Consider the following 23,309-nt stretch of genomic DNA (forward strand, 5'->3'; position numbering starts at 1 on the left):
TCTTGAGTTCTGAATCAGATAGAGACCTGCTCTCCACACCTAGAGGTTTTGTCCCCAAACCCATTTAACACAGACACTATTAAAATATGGTTTCATTTAAATAATTACGTATTCCAGTGTCTACAATTGTAAAGAAAATATGTATTAGTGGGTGTGGTTAGTGTGCGTTAGTGCTTTGCATGTGATGAACAGTGTGTGTGGGTACGTGTGAGACATGACAGTGTGTGTGTTAGTGTGTGAGACGTGACAGTGTGTGTACGTGCGAGATGTGACAGTGTGTGTGTGTGAGACGTGACAGTGTGTGTGTGTGGGTACGTGTGAGACGTGACAGTGTGTGTGTGTCGGTACGTGTGAGACGTGACAGTGTGTGTGGGTACGTGTGTGAGACGTGAGTGTGTGTGTGTGAGACGTGACAGTGTGTGTGTGTGGGTACGTGTGAGACGTGACAGTGTGTGTGGGTACGTGTGAGACGTGACAGTGTGTGTGTGTGTGTGGGTACATGTGAGACGTGACAGTGTGTGTGTGTGTGTGTGTGTGTGAGACGTGAGTGTGTGTGTGTGTGAGACGTGACTGTGTGTGCGTGCATGTGAGATGTGACAGTGTGTGTGTGTGTGCGCGTGTGAGACGTGACAGTGTGTGTGTGTGTGTGTGTGTGTGTGTGTGTGTGTGTGTGTGTGTGTGTGTGTGAGACGTGACAGTGTGTGTGTGTGTGTGTGTGTGTGTGGGTACGTGTGTGTGAGACGTGGCAGTGTGTGTGTGTTTGTACGTGTGAGACGTGACAGTGTGTGTGTGTGTGTACGTGTGAGACGTGACAGTGTGTGTGTGTGTGTGTGTGTACACGTGTGAGACGTGACAGTGTGTGTGTGTGTGTACGTGTGAGACGTGACTGTGTGTGTGTGTGTGTGAGATGTGACAGTGTGTGTGTGTGTGTGTGAGACGTGACTGTGTGTGTGTGTGTGTGTGTGAGATGTGACAGTGTGTGTGTGTATGTGTGAGACGTGACAGTGTGTGTGTGTGTGTGTACGTGTGAGACGTGACAGTGTGTGTGTGTGTGTGTGTGTGTGTGTGTGTGTGTGTGTGTGTGTGTGTGTGTGTGAGATGTGACTGTGTGTGTGTGTGTGTGTGTGTGTGTGTGAGATGTGACAGTGTGTGTGTGTGTGTGTGTGTGGGTACAGTGTGTGGGTGTGTGGGTACAGTGTGTGGGTACAGTATGTGTGTGTGTGGGTACAGTGTGTGGGTACAGTGTGTGTGTGTGTGTGTGTGTGTGTGTGTGTGTGTGTGTGTGTGTGTGGGTACAGTGTGTGGGTACAGTGTGTGGGTACAGTGTGTGGGTACAGTATGTGTGTGTGTGGGTACAGTGTGTGGGTACAGTATGTGTGTGTGTGGGTACAGTGTGTGGGTACAGTGTGTGGGTACAGTGTGTGGGTACAGTATGTGTGTGTGTGGGTACAGTGTGTGGGTACAGTGTGTGTGTGTGTGGGTACAGTGTGTGGGTACAGTGTGTGGGTACAGTATGTGTGTGTGTGGGTACAGTGTGTGGGTACAGTGTGTGGGTACAGTATGTGTGTGTGTGGGTACAGTGTGTGGGTACAGTGTGTGGGTACAGTATGTGTGTGTGTGGGTACAGTGTGTGGGTACAGTGTGTGGGTACAGTATGTGGGTACAGTGTGTGGGTACAGTGTGTGGGTACAGTATGTGTGTGTGTGGGTACAGTGTGTGGGTACAGTATGTGGGTGTGTGGGTACAGTGTGTGGGTACAGTATGTGTGTGTGTGGGTACAGTGTGTGGGTACAGTGTGTGTGTGTGTGGGTACAGTGTGTGGGTACAGTGTGTGTGTACAGTATGTGGGTGTGTGGGTACAGTATGTGGGTGTGTGGGTACAGTGTGTGGGTACAGTATGTGTGTGTGTGGGTACAGTGTGTGGGTGTGTGGGTACAGTGTGTGGGTACAGTGTGTGGGTACAGTATGTGTGTGTGGGTACAGTGTGTGGGTACAGTGTGTGTGTGGGTACAGTGTGTGGGTGTGGGTACAGTGTGTGTGTGTGTGGGTACAGTGTGTGGGTACAGTGTGTGTGTGTATATTATAAAGATGACGTGGTCTCCTCACTGGGTGGGGGTACAGTCGTCTAAGTTCAGCAGCTCCCTCACCAGTCTCTCTCCAAACTGCGCTCGGCTGTAGCGCTTGACGTGGTAGGCATCGGACATCTTGTACAGGATATAGGCGTTGTTTATGGCGATGCTGATGGTCAGCCAGAACACCTGCTGCCACGTCTTGTTGGGCTTGTGGAAGATGAAATACCTGAGAGAAAAGACCAACCCTGAGTGGCTAACTGGGATCTTGACAAATTGGTCATTTTATAATATGTCAGATGTCCATCACATCCAATTGATAATCTGAAATGACAACGGACGGAAGGGCACATAGACAGTTGGGAGGATATCTTGTCTCCATGACTAGGTGTGAGGCATTGGTTAGTGGTGAGGAGGAGCGATATTCAGCTAAAGTTCTGGTTTCTGGCTCTCCAGATGTAATCTGCAGTTCTGCACGCCCACAAGTGTTGTCCTCTGAGGTACAGAACAACATCTAATTACTGTCCAATCTCCAAACTAATTGGAGGCAGAGAGAGGTTAGAGAGGGAGAGAAGTAAAGTGACATTCTCCCTGGTGTGTGTGTGTGTGTGTGTGTGTGTGTGTGTGTGTGTGTGTGTGTGTGTGTGTGTGTGTGTGTGTGTGTGTGTGTGTGTGTGTGTGTGTGTGTGTGTGTGTGTGTGTGTGTGTGTGTGTGTGTGTGTTGAGCAATATGCCATCTATCACTCCTCTTGTCCCCTTAATTGAAGGCTTCTGTCTTTGACCGACGTTAACATCACTTGGTGCTGTTCTCCATTTGGGACATAGAAATGCACCATGCTGTGCATATCAGAAGATTTCTATATCATATTAATGCGATTCCTGAAACATTTCCTTCTCCAGGTGTTGGAAGATCGAATCTGGAGCACAGGGGGAGTCAGGCTGACCCTCTGTATAGCAGCACAGGGGGAGTCAGGCTGACTCTCTGTATAGCAACACAGGGGGAGTCAGGCTGACTCTGTATAGCAGCACAGGGGGAGTCAGGCTGACTCTCTGTATAGCAACACAGGGGGAGTCAGGCTGACTCTGTATAGCAGCACAGGGGGAGTCAGGCTGACTCTCTGTATAGCAACACAGGGGGAGTCAGGCTGACTCTGTATAGCAGCACAGGGGGAGTCAGGCTGACTCTCTGTATAGCAACACAGGGGGAGTCAGGCTGACTCTGTATAGCAGCACAGGGGGAGTCAGGCTGACTCTCTGTATAGCAACACAGGGGGAGTCAGGCTGACTCTCTGTATAGCAGCACAGGGGGAGTCAGGCTGACTCTCTGTATAGCAGCACAGGGGGAGTCAGGCTGACTCTCTGTATAGCAACACAGGGGGAGTCAGGCTGACTCTCTGTATAGCAGCACAGGGGGAGTCAGGCTGACTCTCTGTATAGCAACACAGGGGGAGTCAGGCTGACTCTCTGTATAGCAACACAGGGGGAGTCAGGCTGACTCTGTATAGCAGCACAGGGGGAGTCAGGCTGACTCTCTGTATAGCAACACAGGGGGAGTCAGGCTGACTCTGTATAGCAGCACAGGGGGAGTCAGGCTGACTCTCTGTATAGCAACACAGGGGGAGTCAGGCTGACTCTGTATAGCAGCACAGGGGGAGTCAGGCTGACTCTCTGTATAGCAACACAGGGGGAGTCAGGCTGACTCTGTATAGCAGCACAGGGGGAGTCAGGCTGACTCTCTGTATAGCAACACAGGGGGAGTCAGGCTGACTCTCTGTATAGCAGCACAGGGGGAGTCAGGCTGACTCTCTGTATAGCAGCACAGGGGGAGTCAGGCTGACTCTCTGTATAGCAACACAGGGGGAGTCAGGCTGACTCTCTGTATAGCAGCACAGGGGGAGTCAGGCTGACTCTCTGTATAGCAACACAGGGGGAGTCAGGCTGACTCTCTGTATAGCAGCACAGGGGGAGTCAGGCTGACTCTCTGTATAGCAGCACAGGGGGAGTCAGGCTGACTCTCTGTATAGCAACACAGGGGGAGTCAGGCTGACTCTCTGTATAGCAGCACAGGGGGAGTCAGGCTGACTCTCTGTATAGCAACACAGGGGGAGTCAGGCTGACTCTGTATAGCAGCACAGGGGGAGTCAGGCTGACTCTCTGTATAGCAGCACAGGGGGAGTCAGGCTGACCCTCTGTATAGCAGCACAGGGGGAGTCAGGCTGACTCTCTGTATAGCAGCACAGGGGGAGTCAGGCTGACTCTGTATAGCAGCACAGGGGGAGTCAGGCTGACTCTCTGTATAGCAGCACAGGGGGAGTCAGGCTGACTCTCTGTATAGCAGCACAGGGGGAGTCAGGCTGACTCTCTGTATAGCAGCACAGGGGGAGTCAGGCTGACTCTCTGTATAGCAGCACAGGGGGAGTCAGGCTGACTCTCTGTATAGCAGCACAGGGGGAAGGTTTATAGCTGACACCACTGTCATGTCCCAATGAAGTCTGAAAGACTTTCAAATTAGCCACACAAAGCCGTAGGGACCTCGCAATATTCATGAATTTGGAACAGCATAATACTTTGCCATATTAAAATAATTTCACTAGACCAACAGCAATCCAGGACAGCAGACTCATGGAGAGCTACTGGGTAGGCATGTTTTTGCTCCAACCTCGTAACACAGCTTATTCAGCTAATCAATGTCCTTGTTAGCAGCTAGTAGAATCAGGTGTGCTATAGCTAGGGTTGGAGCAAAAGCCTGCAGGAGGGTAGCTTCTCAGGAGACGGGTTGGACAGCCCTGTGCTATGATGATGAACATTCATATAGGCAAACACCTTTCTCCCTGGGTGACAAATTAGTACAATAGATCCAGTATGTCAACTAGTGGGCTAATTAGTGACTCACTTGCTGTACTTGTCGTCATACTTGCAGATGTAGCTGAGGTGTGCAGCGAAGGCCTCCACAGCCAGCGGACAGGGAATCTCACCACTTTTCCTCTTGATGATCACCCCTGGAACCCAACACATGACTCAGAGAAGGCTAATGGGAGCTGGAACCCAACACATGACTCAGAGAAGGCTAATGGGAGCTGGAACCCAACACATGACTCAGAGAAGGCTAATGGGAGCTGGAACCCAACACATGACTCAGAGAAGGCTAATGGGAGCTGGAACCCAACACATGACTCAGAGAAGGCTAATGGGAGCTGGAACCCAACACATGACTCAGAGAAGGCTAATGGGAGCTGGAACCCAACACATGACTCAGAGAAGGCTAATGGGAGCTGGAACCCAACACATGACTCAGAGAAGGCTAATGGGAGCTGGAACCCAACACATGACTCAGAGAAGGCTAATGGGAGCTGGAACCCAACACATGACTCAGAGAAGGCTAATGGGAGCTGGAACCCAACACATGACTCAGAGAAGGCTAATGGGAGCTGGAACCCAACACATGACTCAGAGAAGGCTAATGGGAGCTGGAACCCAACACATGACTCAGAGAAGGCTAATGGGAGCTGGAACCCAACACATGACTCAGAGAAGGCTAATGGGAGCTGGAACCCAACACATGACTCAGAGAAGGCTAATGGGAGCTGGAACCCAACACATGACTCAGAGAAGGCTAATGGGAGCTGGAACCCAACACATGACTCAGAGAAGGCTAATGGGAGCTGGAACCCAACACATGACTCAGAGAAGGCTAATGGGTGCTGGAACCCAACACATGACTCAGAGAAGGCTAATGGGAGCTGGAACCCAACACATGACTCAGAGAAGGCTAATGGGAGCTGGAACCCAACACATGACTCAGAGAAGGCTAATGGGAGCTGGAACCCAACACATGACTCAGAGAAGGCTAATGGGAGCTGGAACCCAACACATGACTCAGAGAAGGCTAATGGGAGCTGGAACCCAACACATGACTCAGAGAAGGCTAATGGGAGCTGGAACCCAACACATTACTCAGAGAAGGCTAATGGGAGCTGGAACCCAACACATGACTCAGAGAAGGCTAATGGGAGCTGGAACCCAACACATGACTCAGAGAAGGCTAATGGGAGCTGGAACCCAACACATGACTCAGAGAAGGCTAATGGGAGCTGGAACCCAACACATGACTCAGAGAAGGCTAATGTGAGCTGGAACCCAACACATGACTCAGAGAAGGCTAATGGGAGCTGGAACCCAACACATGACTCAGAGAAGGCTAATGGGAGCTGGAACCCAACACATGACTCAGAGAAGGCTAATGGGAGCTGGAACCCAACACATGACTCAGAGAAGGCTAATGGGAGCTGGAACCCAACACATGACTCAGAGAAGGCTAATGGGAGTGGGAGTTAAAAACAGAAGTATTATGTAAACAGATGTTAAGACTCTGTGACAAAGTACAATACAAGTGACATTTGGAGCATAATATCTTAACAGTAAAGTATAGCCCATCTGTAACTGGATAAAGAGTGATGCCGTACATAACTAAACTACAGGCCACAAAATCCAATGTTGATGGTTTCTCACTATAGCGCCAAAATAACAAAAATATTCTGCAGAAAATACCTTGATCTGCAACAAGAAAAACAGGACTGCGTGCTTACTAGTGTAGCTAGGAGAAACACCTTCTAAAAAGTATCAACCCAATACCTAAAATAAAGTGATTGCAGGTGAAGCAGCACATGAAAAATAGATGAACATGAGGAGTGTAGTTATGGAGGTAGTTGAGAGGGAACGAGTCTAGTAGTCCCCTGGATTCCAATTGAACCATTAGCAGGACTTTGATACGGTTACCTTGACTGAACCTCCATCTGTAGCTTCCATAAAAATGATCCTCATGGATCTGTACGCTAATTACACTACACATTGGAAAGTTACTGGAGGGTCATTTGAAAAACAAATGCGAGATCAGAGAGTAACGATCATATCAGTCAGGAAACACAATGGATTTTTTCTTCACAGAATTGAAGAATATAATTTAGCAGCAGACTTGGTAAGGTCTCAATTTGGAAATATTTCTCTGACTCTCCCTCACCATTGCCTCAGCTTCAGTCGTTCACATGATTACTTCACTTCACAGCCATTTCACCAATGATACAGTGTTAGATTTATTCAAAGGTCAAATGGCTTTCTCTGTAGCTCTAATGAAATGCTACGACCACCACTTAACCATCCAAAGACAATAATGACTAGTATGTATAAGAAACGATTGGAGGGATAACAGAAGGTTGGGGTGGGAGGGGGTTGTGTTTTGCTGTATTTTGGGGGTTTATATTATCAGTAGTGAGATCATTTGTACCGGATTAAGGGACAATGAAAAATACCTACATTCTCTCTAGGATTCATTCAGATTGGGTGGGTTTTCCTCATTGAATACAACACTAATAATGCATCTTTTGTTTATTTGCATGTTTTTATTTTATTTAACCTTTATTTAACTAGGCAAGTCAGTTAAGAACAAATTCTTATTTACAATGGCGGCCTACACCGGCCAAACCCGGACGACGCTGGGCCAATTGTCCCTATGGAACTCCCAATCACGTCCGGTTGTGATACAGCCTGGAATCGAACTAGGGTCGGTAGTGACGCCTCTAACACTGAGATGCAGTGCCTTAGACCGCTGCGCCACTCGGGAGTGGAAATATTAACTCTCCATCGATTCCACTCATCTACTCTGGATCCTTGCTGTTTATCTATCCAGATATAATGCATTTTCTCACCTCTTATTTTACAAATGGGATTAAATGTGTCTGAGGTGAGAGACCTTCTCACATGCCACACAACAGGGATTTTCTCATTATCTCTGATCATCACTCCATCCTCATACAGGGAGAGAGAATGGTGAGGTGTTCCATGACGGTTCCCCAGCAGTCTACAGGGTAGATTCTGAGTGCATTAACACCTAGAAGTGACTTTTATCTGGGAAATCCACATCATGTCAATGGTGGGTGGTGACTCATTTTGTATCAGTCAGCCCTAAAGAGCTTCATAGTGATGCTCCATTTCAGAACATTCTAGTGATGCAGTAGGTCGACATGATCAAAATAAGGAGAAACGTTTTGCTTTAAAATTGAAGGCAGTTCACCACAAATCTATACCCATGATTGAACACAGTTTAAACATCCACCTGAATGCATCTTCTGAATGAAAATGTATGAAAAAGAAAGTGTTGTTAATATAACACTGGTTGCAGAGCGGGAGTCCTCACCTTCCTTGGTGGGTGAGTAGGCGTTGGTAAGGAAGCGGAAGTGTCCCTTGTTGTACCAGCTGATGAGGGAGGTGTTGCCTCTCATCATGCTGCGGGACTGGCCCCTCTGCTGTGGGCTCTCAGGATTCACCAGCATGCACTGGGGCAGGCCAGTGCAGTCACTCTTCCTGGTGCTCAGCAGCCCACAGCAGTAGATCTCTGGCAGAGGACAAACACACACCTTTAGACATCTGGGACACGTTCAGGATGTTGCAACAGACAAAAAGGATTTTCGCCTAAATGTTCCACCGCACTGCTAAATCTACTTCTGTGTGTACAATGTAACGTACTTGTGAGAGTTTTGATCCTGATGTGTGCTGAATATAACCCTCTTGTTTCCTATAACCCACCCTCCTGCTGTAATGAGAGATGGCCCAGATTAGGCTGGACAAAGTTGAATTACTGTTTAACAGATGCCCCGTCTCACTTTTCTCCACACACCGAAAAAAAATGTAAAAAATCAGATGTGTTATTTTTGGGCCAATATATGAAGCTCTTTGTTTATAATGCACTGTCCGCTCTCCCTTCAGGCTCTCCCAAGTTGATGCCCAAGAGACCAAGCAGCCTCAGATCACACGCTCAGATCATGTTCAAGTCTCGGATTGGACAGTGAAACACACGCTCACACCTGCAGGCGACGTGCAGATGTTTAATTTCTCTCTCACGGAACCCAAACCGGCTGCGTACGTGCGCCATCGTGCGCTATCGTGCATACATTTATTTTGTCCCCCTACACCAAACACAATCACGACACGCAGGTTAAAATATCAAAACAAACTTTGAACCAATGACATTAATTTGGGGACAGGTCGAAAAGCATTAAACATGTATGACAATTTAGCTAGTTAGCTTGCACTTGCTAGCTAATTTGTCCTATTTAGCTAGCTTGCTGTTGCTAGCTAGTTTGTCCTGGGATATAAACATTGAGTTGTTATTTTACCTGAAATGCACAAGGTCCTCTACTCAGACAATTAATCCACACATAAAACGGCCAACCGAATCGTTTCTAGTCATCTCTCCTCCTTCCAGGCTTTTTCCTCTTTGAAGTTATATGGTGATCACATCTAAACGTTCATAGTATTACCACGACGACCGGCAAAACAGTTTGTCTTTCAATCACCCACGTGGGTATAACCAATGAGGAGATGGCACGTGGGTACCTGCTTCTATAAACCAATGAGGAGATGGGAGAGGCAGGACTTGCAGTGTGATCTGCGTCAGAAATTGGAATGACTTCTATTTTAGCCCTTGGCAACGCAGACGCTCGTTGACACGCGCGAGCAGTGTGGGTGCAATAATTGAATAACCTATATTCCTACATTTATTTTGCAATGCTCGCGGTGTAGTCAGGGTATTCTATATAGATTGATGCTTCTAATTGTGCATGTTATAAACATAATGTTTTTTATGATTAAAGGTTAAACTCTATGGCTGGATTGATGTATTTTTTCCAATGCTAAGTTAATTTGGCAGACCTAACTTGATTGACCCTCTTTCTACATGGCCTACTAGTCTAATAGAGACCTAATCATATTTGTATGAATATTTTGTTAACGCCTAGGCTATAGAGATGCATTCAGGTAATGAACTCATTATTATGCAACATTTTAAATTTGATTACAATTATTTGTCAATCATTCTTGAATGTGTTAGGCTATACAATTAAGTAGATTAATGAACTGATAATACATTCATACATATTTTATTTTTTTTAAATCATTTTTGAATATGATAGGATGTATAATAGAATGCAATATTCTATGTGAATAATGTTCATTAATGTTCATTTGTGTATTCATAATAATAATCGGAAAAAAATGTCTGAAATTGAATTTTTCGCCTATTGATCATGTCCATATAGCCTAGGACAATGTTGTAAAGTACTGTTATTCCTTATCCACCTAATGAACAACTTAGTTTTTTTTTCTTTGTTGCTTGCTCGCCTCACTTTTCTGGGGGGAAAATCTGTTAAACAGTGAATCAATTTTGTCTGGCCTTACAGGTGCCCAGTCAGTGTTGAGATTGAGATCAGAGGATAAAGCCTAGAGGAGGACAGACTCTCCCTCTACCACGTCTTACTCAACAAAGGGTGAAAGAAAGACAATGGCATTTCTCATTTTTAAGGAGTTGAAAATGACTGATATCTCACTAGACTGTTTACTCTGTTCATTAACAGTAGGATGAACTGGTGCTCTCGGTTTCCAAAATAAGAATCAGGAGAATTTAATGGACGTCATCTTCACAGTTTACTGTATGGCCAGTTACGCAGCTTAGTGGGTGGTAGGCATGGAAGCAGAATACACACAATTTACATCTTGGTTCTCAGGGAAGTCTCAAGGTGAACTTCAATTGACGGTCTTCAATTTCAGTGTTACAGTAGCCGGAGGTCGTTTATGGTAATTAAAAACGGCAGAGGATGAGCAGGAAGGAGATTACAGTACTGTAAAGAGAGAGAGAGAAAGCGAAAGAGAGGAAAGAGGTGGATGGAAAGAATGAGGAATAAAGAGATAAATGGGATGAAAGGTTAAGATCTACCCTGTTTCTCAAACTCCTGGTACAGGTTGAGGCTGGTGATGCTGGGCCCGGTGAAGATGATGCTGTTGCGGCCTGAGAGGTTCTGACACAGCTGTTTGGCCACCATACTGTGGAGCTGAGGCTTGTACTTCAGGGTGCCCAACCCATCAGGACCCTGGCCCTCCTTCAGATGCACATAGATCTGGAAGAGAGACAGAGACAGTCAATACCACCATAATGTCATCAGGTATCCTAGCGTTTAAGCGCATTGGGCCAGTAACCAAAAGGTCGCTGGTTCGAATCCCTTGAGCCGCCTAGGCAAAAAATCAGTCGATATGACCTTGAGCAAGGCACTTAACCCTAATTGCTCCTCCTGTAAGTGGCTCTGGATAAAAGTGTCTGCTAAATGACTAAAATGTCAAATGTAAAATGTCATACACTGACATATATAAATGAATACATAATGATCTCAGGAATGGTCTGTGTAGTGGCTAGTGTTCCAATTAGCCACATTGATGTGGCTCCTACAATCTGAGTCGCTGGCTTAGCTCCATTGACTACCATTTACATTTAAATACTTCTAATCAGACAAGTTGATTGATACGCTAGTTCTCATCACACAATGTAGTTGACAATACTAACCCTGTAGTTTTCTATTGACAATACTAACCCTGTAGTTTTCTATTGACAATACTAACCCTGTAGTTTTCTATTGACAATACTAACCCTGTAGTTTTCTATTGACAATACTAACCCTGTAGTTTTCTATTGACAATACTAACCCTGTAGTTTTCAAGTAAGAGAGAGCTATACAAAAAAAGGACATGATCGATTGATTCTTCTTCCCACCAACTGAGACACAGCCCATGCATATCCATACATTCTCAAGTCTTCCTGGATCTGTTTGAGGCATGGGGCAGCAGTCATTTGGCGTATCATACTCCCACCAAGAACAGACAGCAATTATACTAAGTGGACTGGCGCCTTCTCCTGGGAATCAGTAATAAAACATTGGTTCTGGAGACTGAGGCACTGGATGGTCCCACATCAGTCATCCAATCACAGTTTGTCTGGATCTCTCAGCTGTGTCTGAGTGAGGGTGAAGGGCATGGTCTGAGTGTCCTGTCCTGCAGTGTTGGTGTCCTCTACAGACTAGACCAATTGCAGCTAGTCTTGTGAAAGCCCCTGTGTGGTTGTACTGGGCGTAATTGAAGGTGGACAGTCTTTGTCACAAAGTTGGCTAAGTACAGTACTAGCTCCCAGATATAAAAGAGTAGAAATCCAAGAGGCTGCAGTCCTTCCCTCCCCTCATTCTTCCTCCACTGCTCTCGCCTTCTCCCTTTCTCTCATTTTCTTCTTTCATGTGCGCACACGCACGCACACACACACACACACACGCACAGTACCTGACAGATGAAACCAGTGGATGTGCACTGGCGGACCCACAGACTGAACTTCCTCTTCTTCCTCTTCCTCAGCTCTCTCTCCGTACAGGTGGTGATGAACACCGGGTCCTCGTCAATCAGGGGCTCATGGAGCACCTTTGGGACAGAGGGAAAGCATCAGTATTACATCATGGAACACCTTTGGGACAGCATCACCTCACCAACATGTCAATCTTTCCCCCAGCAGTTTGTACAGTTCATATTCAAAGGCATCCTCAAGTTTATTAGTCATACAGTATGTCCCGGATACACATGGTATACATCGTCCAACGAAACGCTTACTTGCAGGTTCCTTCTGGACAATGCAACGACAAAGTAAATGTCTCCTTCAGCCAATAGCAGGTGCATAACCAGGGATGTCTCCTTCAGCCAAGAGCAGGTGTATAACCAGGGATGTCTCCTTCAGCCAAGAGCAGATGTATAACCAGGGATGTCTCCTTCAGCCAAGAGCAGGTGTATAACCAGGGATGTCTCCTTCAGCCAAGAGCAGGTGTATAACCAGGGATGTCTCCTTCAGCCAAGAGCAGGTATATAGCCAGGGATGTCTCCTTCAGACAAGAGCAGGTGTATAACCAGGGATGTCTCCTTCAGCCAAGAGCAGGTATATAGCCAGGGATGTCTCCTTCAGACAAGAGCAGGTGTATAACCAGGGATGTCTCCTTCAGCCAAGAGCAGGTGTATAACCAGGGATGTCTCCTTCAGCCAAGAGCAGGTGCATAACCAGGGATGTCTCCTTCAGCCAAGAGCAGGTGTATAACCAGGGATGTCTCCTTCAGCCAAGAGCAGGTGCATAGCCAGGGATGTCTCCTTCAGCCAAGAGCAGGTGTATAACCAGGGATGTCTCCTTCAGCCAAGAGCAGGTATATAACCAGGGATGTCTCCTTCAGCCAAGAGCAGGTATATAACCAGGGATGTCTCCTTCAGCCAAGAGCAGGTGCATAACCAGGGATGTCTCCTTCAGCCAAGAGCAGGTGTATAACCAGGGATGTCTCCTTCAGCCAAGAGCAGGTATATAACCAGGGATGTCTCCTTCAGCCAAGAGCAGGTGCATAACCAGGGATGTTTCCTTCAGCCAAGAGCAGGTGCATAGCCAGGGATGTCTCCTTCAGCCAAGAGCAGGTGTATAACCAGGGATGTCTCCTTCAGCCAAGAGCAGGTGCATAGCCAGGGATGTCTCCTTCAGCCAAGAGCAGGTGCATAGCCAGGGATGTCTCCTTCAGCCAAGAGCAGGTGTATAACCAGGGATGTCTCCTTCAGCCAAGAGCAGGTGTATAACCAGGTATGTCTCCTTCAGCCAAGAGCAGGTGTATAACCAGGGATGTGGGGGTACTGAACCATTAAATGCCTGAGGGTGGCAGCATGGTAGCTGTTGCTGACTGATTGTACTGTATATGTGTGGACTACAGACTAAACCTAGGGAGCATCTTAACATCCTACTGTTAATCAAACAGTGTGTCTAACCCCTCTATCTGTCTGGCTTTCTAGTCTGCAGAATGTCAAGTTGGCTGGACGGCCCCAGCATGCGTTGCCACAGTGATTTTGCACCTGACCAAGGAGCCACAACGAGGCACAGGTGGTGTTTGTTTTGCCCAGAACAGAACAGGCAAGCCATATTGAGTACTGTAGACGTTCTGCCTGCTACCTCTCTGTTAACTCACACCTCCTACCACTGGGGAGCCAAACAGACACACGGCAGGCTGCCTGACTGAGAGGAAGTACCTCAAAATGTATTCTAGGTCTGCAGGACAGCCTGAACGGATCAGGGAGCAGGTATTTCAGACATGTAGAGAAGACATGATGTGACCGGTTGTTCCAGGTTGTTTTTAGCCTAATATGTTGATTTGTTTTGATGATGCAATGTCCCGTTGGTGATAGAAACACCTGGATCCTTTACATGGAGTCAAATAGGTCAATAAGACACAGAGACACGGTGACAGTTGACCAGAGGAATCTGTTATAAGCACTGTGTTTGAGACATTAATTATTCAGTTGGAAACAAACAGCAGCTGTTGATAGTTATCCACAGGTCTCCCTCATTAAACACATCTTGAGCAGCAAAAGGATTTTCTCAATTATTCAGTTATTCCTACATGGGTGAAATCAGTCACAAACGTGTGTATTGTCTGACTTGTCACTGCTGCCTGAAATATGACAGTGTGGCTATAGACCTGTCCTTTAGACCCTGTGCTCTGCTGATATTACTACCATCTATTAATGCTCGGTTAGTCTTTGGCCTGTGGAGGATGGATGTGAATCAAACCCATTTCTCAACCCCAATGACTTCATCTCCGTGGAGGCCATGACAAAGATGAATTCTATCTGTCTGCCAGCTGCTGCATTAGCTAAGATAGGTGGCATTCTGAGAACCATGATCTACCTGAGAGAGAGAGACAGTGTCTGAGAAGACAGAGACGGAACCAAAAGGTACACCTTCTATTTGCCAGACGTGCTATATCTCTAAACAGAGGTGTTTGTGTTGTGTACGTTAATGAGAGAGAGTAGCATTGGACAGCTAGCCAAGCAGAATTGTTAGTGTCACAAAGCTCAGCAATTTGAATGTAGTTTCCAAAGAACCCCTGCTATGCCAGAGATGCACTGGAAGGCTTTGACATGCACCTTTCCTTTCGTCTTAAAGTAGAAACTTCACTTAATGAGCTGTCTAAAAGGGGGAAGAAAAAACATTTCTGTAAAGGCTTCTGTTATTCTCATTATAACAGGCAGAGGCGGAAGGAGGTAGGCTTCACAGACAGAAAAAAACAGTACATGGAACATTCTGGTAGACACTTTTTCTTGGCCACAGCCAGGGAAAAGGCATTCATTATTCAGACAGAACATCCATCCCCAGGCTGTGCTGATCAGAGCCCCAGACAGAGGCAGCCCAATCAGAGACAGGATATCACCAACCCCCTACTGTGGAGCTATGGAGGGCATATTTCACCTCATACCTCTACAGCTACTGGAGTCAGTGATAGAAATGTCCCTGGAACTCAGCAGTAAGTGCAGATAATAAAGTGAATGTCTGGGTGAAAGTATTTGCATTGGGAAATGATGAGGGTTTTGAACAATGCCTGCTGGTTTTTACATACATACATATATATATATATATATATATATATATATATATATATATATATATATATATATATATATATATATATATATAGAGAGAGAGGAGAGAGAGAGAGAGAGAGAGAGAGAGAGAGAGAGAGAGAGAGAGAGAGAGAGAGAGAGAGAGAGAGAGAGAGAGAGAGAGAGAGAGAGAGAGAGGCAGACAGAGAGAGAGGGGGGGAGAGAGAGAGAGAACAAGGAAACCAGATGTGCTATGCTGTGTCCAGACACCAGCCTTGGGGGCCCTGACTTCTGGGCCAGAGGATGTGGTGTGAAGCTGGATTCCCTTTCCCTCAGCTCTGACTGAGTGGGTCTGCCTCATTTCCATCTAGATTCCTAGGAGTGGAGTGGAGGGGAGCGGAGGGGATCAGAGTAGAGTGGAGAGGAGGAGAGTGGAGTGGAGGGGAGCAGAACAGAGGGGATTGAAGTTGAGGGGAGGGGAGTGGAGTGGAGGAGAAGGAAGGTGCCCACTCAACACTCCTTTCCTCCCCTGTCAGCTCTGGGAGGCAGCAGCGCGCCGATATGATCCGCCATGTCTGACAGGGAATTTACATGCAATGCGGAACGCCTGATGGTCACCAGGGAACACGCTGAGGCAAACTGTCAGCCTCCTGTACACTATGTATATAGTTCAGAGTACACTACACCTTGACTGACACATTGGGCACATCCCAGAGTTATTCAATTTAGAACATTTGAACAGGCATTTCAAATAAGACAATGCAGCCTTATTATTGCCTTACTAAAATGTTATATTGGTTGTTATATTGGCTGATATTTTGATTGTTATATTGGCAGTTATATTGTTATATTGGTTCTTATATTGGTTGTTACAGTGCCTTCGGGAAGTATTCAGACCCCTTTACATTTTCCATATTTTGTTACATTACAGCCTTATTCTAAAATGGGTAAAAAAAATCCCCCCAAAAATCACAGCAATCTACACAGAATACCCAAAAATGACAGTGCGAAAACAGTTTTAAAATTTTTGCAAATGCATAAAAAATAAATAACAGAAATACCTTATTTACATAAGTATTCAGACCCTTTGCTATGAGACTCGAAATTGAGCTTGGATGCATCCTGTTTCCATTGATCATCCTTGTGATGTTTCTACCACTTGATTAGAGTCCACCAGTGGTAAATTCAATTTATTGGACATGATTTGGTAAGGCACACACCTGTCAATATAAGGTCCCACAGGTGACAGTCCGTTTCTGAGCAAAAATCTAGCCATGAGGTGGAAGGAATTGTGTCGAGGTCACAGATCTGGGGAAGGGTACGTAAAAATGTCTGCAGCATTGAAGGTCCCCAAGAACACAGTGGCCTCCATCATTCTTAAATGGAAGAAGTTTGGAACCACCAAGACTCTTCCTAGTGCTGGCCGCCCAGCCAAACTGAGCAATCGGGGGAGAAGGGCCTTGGTCAGGGAGGTGATTGTCGCTCTGATAGAGCTCCAGAGTTCCTCTATGGAGATGGGAGAACCTTCCAGAAGGACAACCATCTCTGCAGCACTCCATTAATCAAGTCTTTATGGAAGAATGGCCGGACGGAAGCCACTCCTCAGTAAAAGGCACATGATAGTCCACTTGGAGTTTGCCAGAAGGCACCTATAGGAGTCAGACCATGAGAAACAAGATTCTCTGGTCTGATGAGACCAAGATTGAACTCTTTGGCCTGAATGCCAAGCATCACGTCTGGAAGAAACCTGGCACCATCCCTACGATGAAGCGTTGTGGTGGCAGCATCATGCTGTGGGGATGTTTTTCAGCGGCAGAGACTGGGAGACTAGTCAGGATCAAGGCAAGGAGGAACGGAGCAAAGTACAGTGAGATCATTGATGAAAACCTGCTCCAGAGCGCTTAGGACCTCAGAATGGGGCGAAGGTTCACTTTCCAACAGGACAATGACCCTAACCACACAGCCAAGACAACACAGGAGTGGCTTCGGGACAAGTCTCTGAATGTCCTTGAGTGGCCCAGCCAGAGCCTGGACTTGAACCTGATTGAACATCTCTGGAGAGACCTGAAAATAGCTGGGCAGCAACACTCCCCATCCAACCTGACAGAGCTTGAGAGGATCTGCAGAGAAGAATGGGAGAAACTCCACAAATACAGGTGTGCCCAAGAAGACTCGAAGCTGTAATCGCTGCCAAAGCTGCTACAACAAAGTACTGAGTAAAGGGTCTGAATACTTCTGTAAATGTGATATTTCCATTTTTGTGGGGGGTGGGGTTTTGAAAACAAATCAAAACATCTGTTTTTGCTTTGTCATTACGGGTATTGTGTGCAGATTCATGCGGGAAAAAACAATGTAATCCATTTTAGAATAAGGCTGTAACATAACAAAATGTGGAAAGAGTCAAGGGGTCTGAATACTTTCCGAATGCACAGTATATTGTTATATTGGTTGTGATATTGGTTGTGATACTGTTATATTAGTTGTTATATTGGTTATACAGCGAGGGGAAAAAGTATTTGATCCCCTGCTGATTTTGTACGTTTGTCCACTGACAAAGAAATGATCAATCTATAATTTTAATGGTAGGTTTATTTGAACAGTGAGAGACAGAATAACAACAAAAATCTAGAAAAACACATGTCAAAAATGTTATAAATTGATTTGCATTTTAATGAGGGAAATAAGTATTTGACCCCCTCTCAATCAGAAAGATTTCTGGCTCCCAGGTGTCTTTTATACACGTAACGAGCTGAGATTAGGAGCACACTCTTAAAGGGAGTGCTCCTAATCTCACCTTGTTACCTGTATAAAAGACACCTGTCCACAGAAGCAATCAATCAATCAGATTCCAAACTCTCCACCATGGCCAAGACCAAAGAGCTCTCCAAGGATGTCAGGGACAAGATTGTAGACCTACACAAGGCTGGAATGGGCTACAAGACCATCGCCAAGCAGCTCGGTGAGAAGGTGACAACAGTTGGTGCGATTATTCGCAAATGGAAGAAACACAAAAGAACTGTGAATCTCCCTCGGCCTGGGGCTCCATGCAAGATCTCACCTCGTGGAGTTGCAATGATCATGAGAACGGTGAGGAATCAGCCCAGAACTTGTCAAGGATCTTGTCAATGATCTCAAGGCAGCTGGGACCATAGTCACCAAGAAAACAATTGGTAACACACTACGCCGTGAAGGACTGAAATCCTGCAGCGCCCGCAAGGTCCCCCTGCTCAAGATAGCACATATACATGCCTGTCTGAAGTTTGCCAATGAACATCTGAATGATTCAGAGGACAACTGGGTGAAAGTGTTGTGGTCAGATGAGACCAAAATGGAGCTCTTTGGCATCAACTCAACTCGCCGTGTTTGGAGGAGGAGGAATGCTGCCTATGACCCCAAGAACACCATCCCCACCGTCAAACATGGAGGTGGAAACATTATGCTTTGGGGGTGTTTTTCTGCTAAGGGGACAGGACAACTTCACCGCATCAAAGGGACGATGGACGGGGCCATGTACCGTCAAATCTTGGGTGAGAACCTCCTTCCCTCAGCCAGGGCATTGAAAATGGGTCGTGGATGGGTATTCCAACATGACAATGACCCAAAACACACGGCCAAGGCAACAAAGGAGTGTCTCAAGAAGAAGCACCTTAAGGTCCTGGAGTGGCCTAGCCAGTCTCCAGACCTTAATCCCATAGAAAATATGTGGAGGGAGCTGAAGGTTCGAGTTGCCAAACGTCAGCCTCGAAACCTTAATGACTTGGAGAAGATCTGCAAAGAGGAGTGGGACAAAATCCCTCCTGAGATGTGTGCAAACCTGCTGGCCAACTACAAGAAACGTCTGACTTCTGTGATTGCCAACAAGGGTTTTGCCACCAAGTACTAAGTCATGTTTTGCAGAGGGGTCAAATACTTATTTCCCTCATTAAAATGCAAATAAATTTCTAACATTTTTGACATGCGTTTTTCTGGATTTTTTTTGTTGTATTCTGTCTCTCACTGTTCAAATAAACCTACCATTAAAATTATAGACTGATAATTTCTTTGTCAGTGGGCAAACATACAAAATCAGCAGGGGATCAGATACTTTTTTCCCCCACTGTATGAGTTGTATTAGTTATATTAGTTGTTATATTGTTATATTGATTGTTAAATTGGTTGTAATATTGTTGTATTGGTTATATTAGTTGTTGTATTGGTTGTAATATTGTTGTATTGGTTATATTAGTTGTTGTATTGGTTGTAATATTGTTGTATTGGTTATATTAGTTGTTGTATTGGTTGTAATATTGTTGTATTGGTTATATTAGTTGTTGTATTGGTTGTAATATTGTTGTATTGGTTATATTAGTTGTTGTATTGGTTGTAATATTGTTGTATTGGTTATATTAGTTGTTGTATTGGTTGTAATATTGTTGTATTGGTTATATTAGTTGTTGTATTGGTTGTAATATTGTTGTATTGGTTATATTAGTTGTTGTATTGGTTGTAATATTGTTAAATTGGTTGTTGCATTGGCTGTTATTGTCACATCCTGACCAGTAAAGGGCCTATTTGTTATTGTTGTCACGTCCTGGCCAGTATAAGGGTTAATTGTTATTGTAGTTTGGTCAGGACGTGGCAGAGAGAATTTGTTTTATGTGGTTCAGGGTGGTGTGTTAGTTAGGAGGGTGTTTGATTTATTATTTCCGGGTTTTGAGTTATGGTCTATGTTTATGTATTTCTATGTGTAGTCTAGTGAGTGTGTTTCTATGTTGAGTTAATTGGGGTGGACTTCCAATTGAAGGCAGCTGTTTGGTGTTGCCTTTGATTGGAAGTCCGATATTAGTTGGGTGTGTTTGTCTTGTATTTGTGGGAGATTGTTTTTGCATTGCGTGTTTTGTTAGCCTGCAAAACTGTCATTTGTCGTGCTTATTGTTTTCTTGTTTTTTTCGTGTTCAACGTTTGTTAATAAATTAAGAAAATGAACACCAACTCTGCTGCATATTGGTCCACCTTTTCGGACGACGATTTCGCTATATCGTCCTCCGACGAAGAAAGCCGTGACAATTGTAGTTTGGTCAGGACGTGGCAGAGGGTATTTGTTGTACATGTTTTTGGTTATGTGTTTATATAGAGGGTTATTTTGTGTAGAGTGTTTCTGGGTTTAGTGGTGTATCTATGTAGAAAGGGTATTTGATTTAAGTGGTTTGGGGTTTATTAGATATGTATTTATGTAAGATGGGGTGTTTGATTTAGGTGTTCCGGGTTGTTGGGTATGTTCTTGTATTGTATTTCTAGGGGGCTGGTCTAGTGTTGTATTTCTGTGTTGGCCTGGTGTGGCTCTCAATCAGGAACAGCTGTACATCGTTGTTGCTGATTGAGAGTCATACTTAGGTCGCCTGTTTTCACCTGTTAGTTTATGGGAGATTGTGCTTGTTTAGCTGTGTGCCTGACAAGACTGTCCAGTTTGTTTGTGTTTTGTATACGTTTGTGTTTTCCTTCTTCACCAAATAAAAAGAAGATGAGTATATATTTTCCCGCTGCGTCTTGGTCTTTACCCTACGACAACCGTGACAGTTATATTGGTTGTAATATTGGTAGTGATATTGGTTGTTATGTTGGTTGTGACGTTGTTATATTGGTTGTTATACTGGTTGTAATATTTTTTATATTGGTTGTTATATTGGTTGTTATATTAGTTGTGATATTGGTTGTAGTATTGTGATATTGGTCGTTATCTTGTTGTATTGGTTGTAGTCTTGTTGTATTGCTTGTAGTATTGTTATATGTTGTAATATTGTTACATTGGTTGTTATAAGTTGTAATATTGTTATATTGGTTGCTATAAGTTGTATTGGTTGTTATATTGGCTGTGATATTGGTCATTATCTTGTTATATTGGTTGTTATATTAGTTGTTATATTGCTTGTTATAGTGTTATATTTGTTGTAATATTGTTATTGCTTGTTGTATTGGTAGTTATATGTTATATTGGTTGCTGTATTAGTTGTTATATTGGTTGTAATATTGTTATATTGGTTGTTGTATTGGTTGTTACATTGGTTGTTACATTGATTGTTATATTGGTTGCTGTATTAGTTGTTATATTGGTTGTAATATTGTTATATTGGTTGTAATAGTGTTATATTGGTTGTTATATTGGTTGCTGTATTAGTTGTTATATTGGTTGCTGTATTGGTAGTTATACGTTATATTGGTTGTTGTATTGGTTGTTACATTGGTTGTTATATGTTATATTGGTTGCTGTATTAGTTGTTATATTGGTTGTAATATTGTTATATTGGTTGTAACAGTGTTATATTGGTTGTTATATTGGTTGCTGTATTGGTAGTTATTGGTTGTTATATTGTTATATTGATTGCTGTATTGGTTGTAATATTGTTGTTATATTGGTAGTTATATTGTTTGTTATATTGGTTGTTAAATTGGTTGTAATATTGGTAGTCCTGGCACTTAATCCTAGTATGAATTTCCTGTTTTAGGTCAGTTAGGATCACCACTTTATTTTAAGAATGTGAAATGTCAGAATAATAGTAGAGAGAATGATTTATTTCAGCTTTTATTTCTTTCATCACATTCCCAGTGGTTCAGAAGTTTACATACACTCAATTAGTATTTGGTAGCATTGCCTTTAAATTTCTTAACTTGGGTCAAGCTTCCCACAATAAGTTGGGTGAATTTTGGCCCATTCCTCCTGACAGAGCTGGTGTAACTGAGTCAGGTGTGTAGGCCTCCTTCCTCGCACACGCTTTTTCAGTTCTGCCAACACATTTTCTATAGGATTGAGGTCAGGGCTTTGTGATGGCAGATCCAATACCTTGACTTTGTTGTCCTTAAGCCATTTTGCCACAACTTTGGAAGTATGCTTGGGGTCATTGTCCATTTGGAAGACCCATTTGCGACCAAGCTTTAACTTCCTGACTGATGTCTTGAGATGTTGCTTCAATATATCCATATAATTCTCCGTCCTCACGATGCCATCTATTTTGTGAAGTGCACCAGTCCCTCCTGCAGCAAAGCACCCCCACAACATGATGCTGCCGCACCCGTACTTCACGGTTGGGATGGTGTTCTTCGGCTTGCAAGCGTCCCCCTTTTTCCTCCAAACATAACGATGGTCATTATGGCCAAACAGTTCTATTTTTGTTTCATCAGACCAGAGGACATTTCTCCAAAAAGTATGATCTTTGTCCCCATGTGCAGTTGCAAACCGTAGTCTGGATTTTTTTATGGCGGTTTTGGAGCAGTAGCTTCTTCCTTGCTGAGCGGCCTTTCAGGTTATGTCGATTATAGGACTCGTTTTACTGTGGATATAGATACTTTTGTACCTGTTTCCTCCAGCAGCTTCACAAGGGCCTTTGCTGTTGTTCTGGGATTGATTTGCACTTTTCGCACCAAAGTACGTTCATCTCTAGGAGACAGAACGCATCTCCTTCCTGAGTGGTATGACGGCTGCGTGGTCCCATGGTGTTTATACTTGCGTACTATTGATTCTACAGATGAACGTGGTACCTTCAGGCATTTGGAAATTGCTCCCAAGGATGAACCAGACTTGTGGAGGTCTAAAATAAAATTCTGAGGTCTTGGCTGATTTCTTTTGATTTTCCCATGATGCCAAGCAAAGAGGCACTGAGTTTGAAGGTAGGTCTTGAAATACATCCACAGGTACACCTTCAATTGACTCAAATGATGTCAATTAGCCTATCAGAAGCTTCTAAAGCATTTTATGGAATTTTCCAAGCTGTTTAAAGGCACAGTCAACTTAGTGTATTTAAACTTCTGACCCACTGGAATTGTGATACAGTGAATTATAAGTGAAATAATCTGTCTGTAAACAATTGTTGGAAAAATGACTTGTGTCATGCACAAAGTAGATGTCCTAACCGACTTGCCAAAACTATAGTTTTGTTAACAAGAAATTTGTGGAGTGGTTGAAAATCGAGTTTTAATGAGTGAATTTTAATGAGTCCAACCAAAGTGTAT

At 44.5% G+C, this 23,309-nt stretch overlaps 1 protein-coding gene across 1 annotated transcript in view; it reads right to left on the minus strand.

Annotated features, from left to right (window-relative positions):
- Positions 1 to 2,095: 2,095 nt before the first annotated feature.
- pgbd5 (piggyBac transposable element derived 5) overlaps positions 2,096 to 23,309 on the minus strand; it is a 29,568-nt gene continuing 8,354 nt past the window's right edge. The window contains exons 3-7 of the mRNA XM_014210272.3: positions 12,219 to 12,353; positions 10,834 to 11,014; positions 8,260 to 8,457; positions 4,963 to 5,068; positions 2,096 to 2,298 (exon numbers count right to left, since the gene is read on the minus strand). Coding sequence (XP_014065747.3) covers positions 2,103 to 2,298; positions 4,963 to 5,068; positions 8,260 to 8,457; positions 10,834 to 11,014; positions 12,219 to 12,353 — 816 coding nt within the window. The 3' untranslated portion in view covers positions 2,096 to 2,102. The remainder of the gene's footprint in view (positions 2,299 to 4,962; positions 5,069 to 8,259; positions 8,458 to 10,833; positions 11,015 to 12,218; positions 12,354 to 23,309) is intronic.

Source organism: Salmo salar, chromosome 01 (assembly GCF_965601325.2).
Source record: "Salmo salar chromosome 01, fSalSal1, whole genome shotgun sequence".
NCBI lineage: Eukaryota > Metazoa > Chordata > Actinopteri > Salmoniformes > Salmonidae > Salmo > Salmo salar.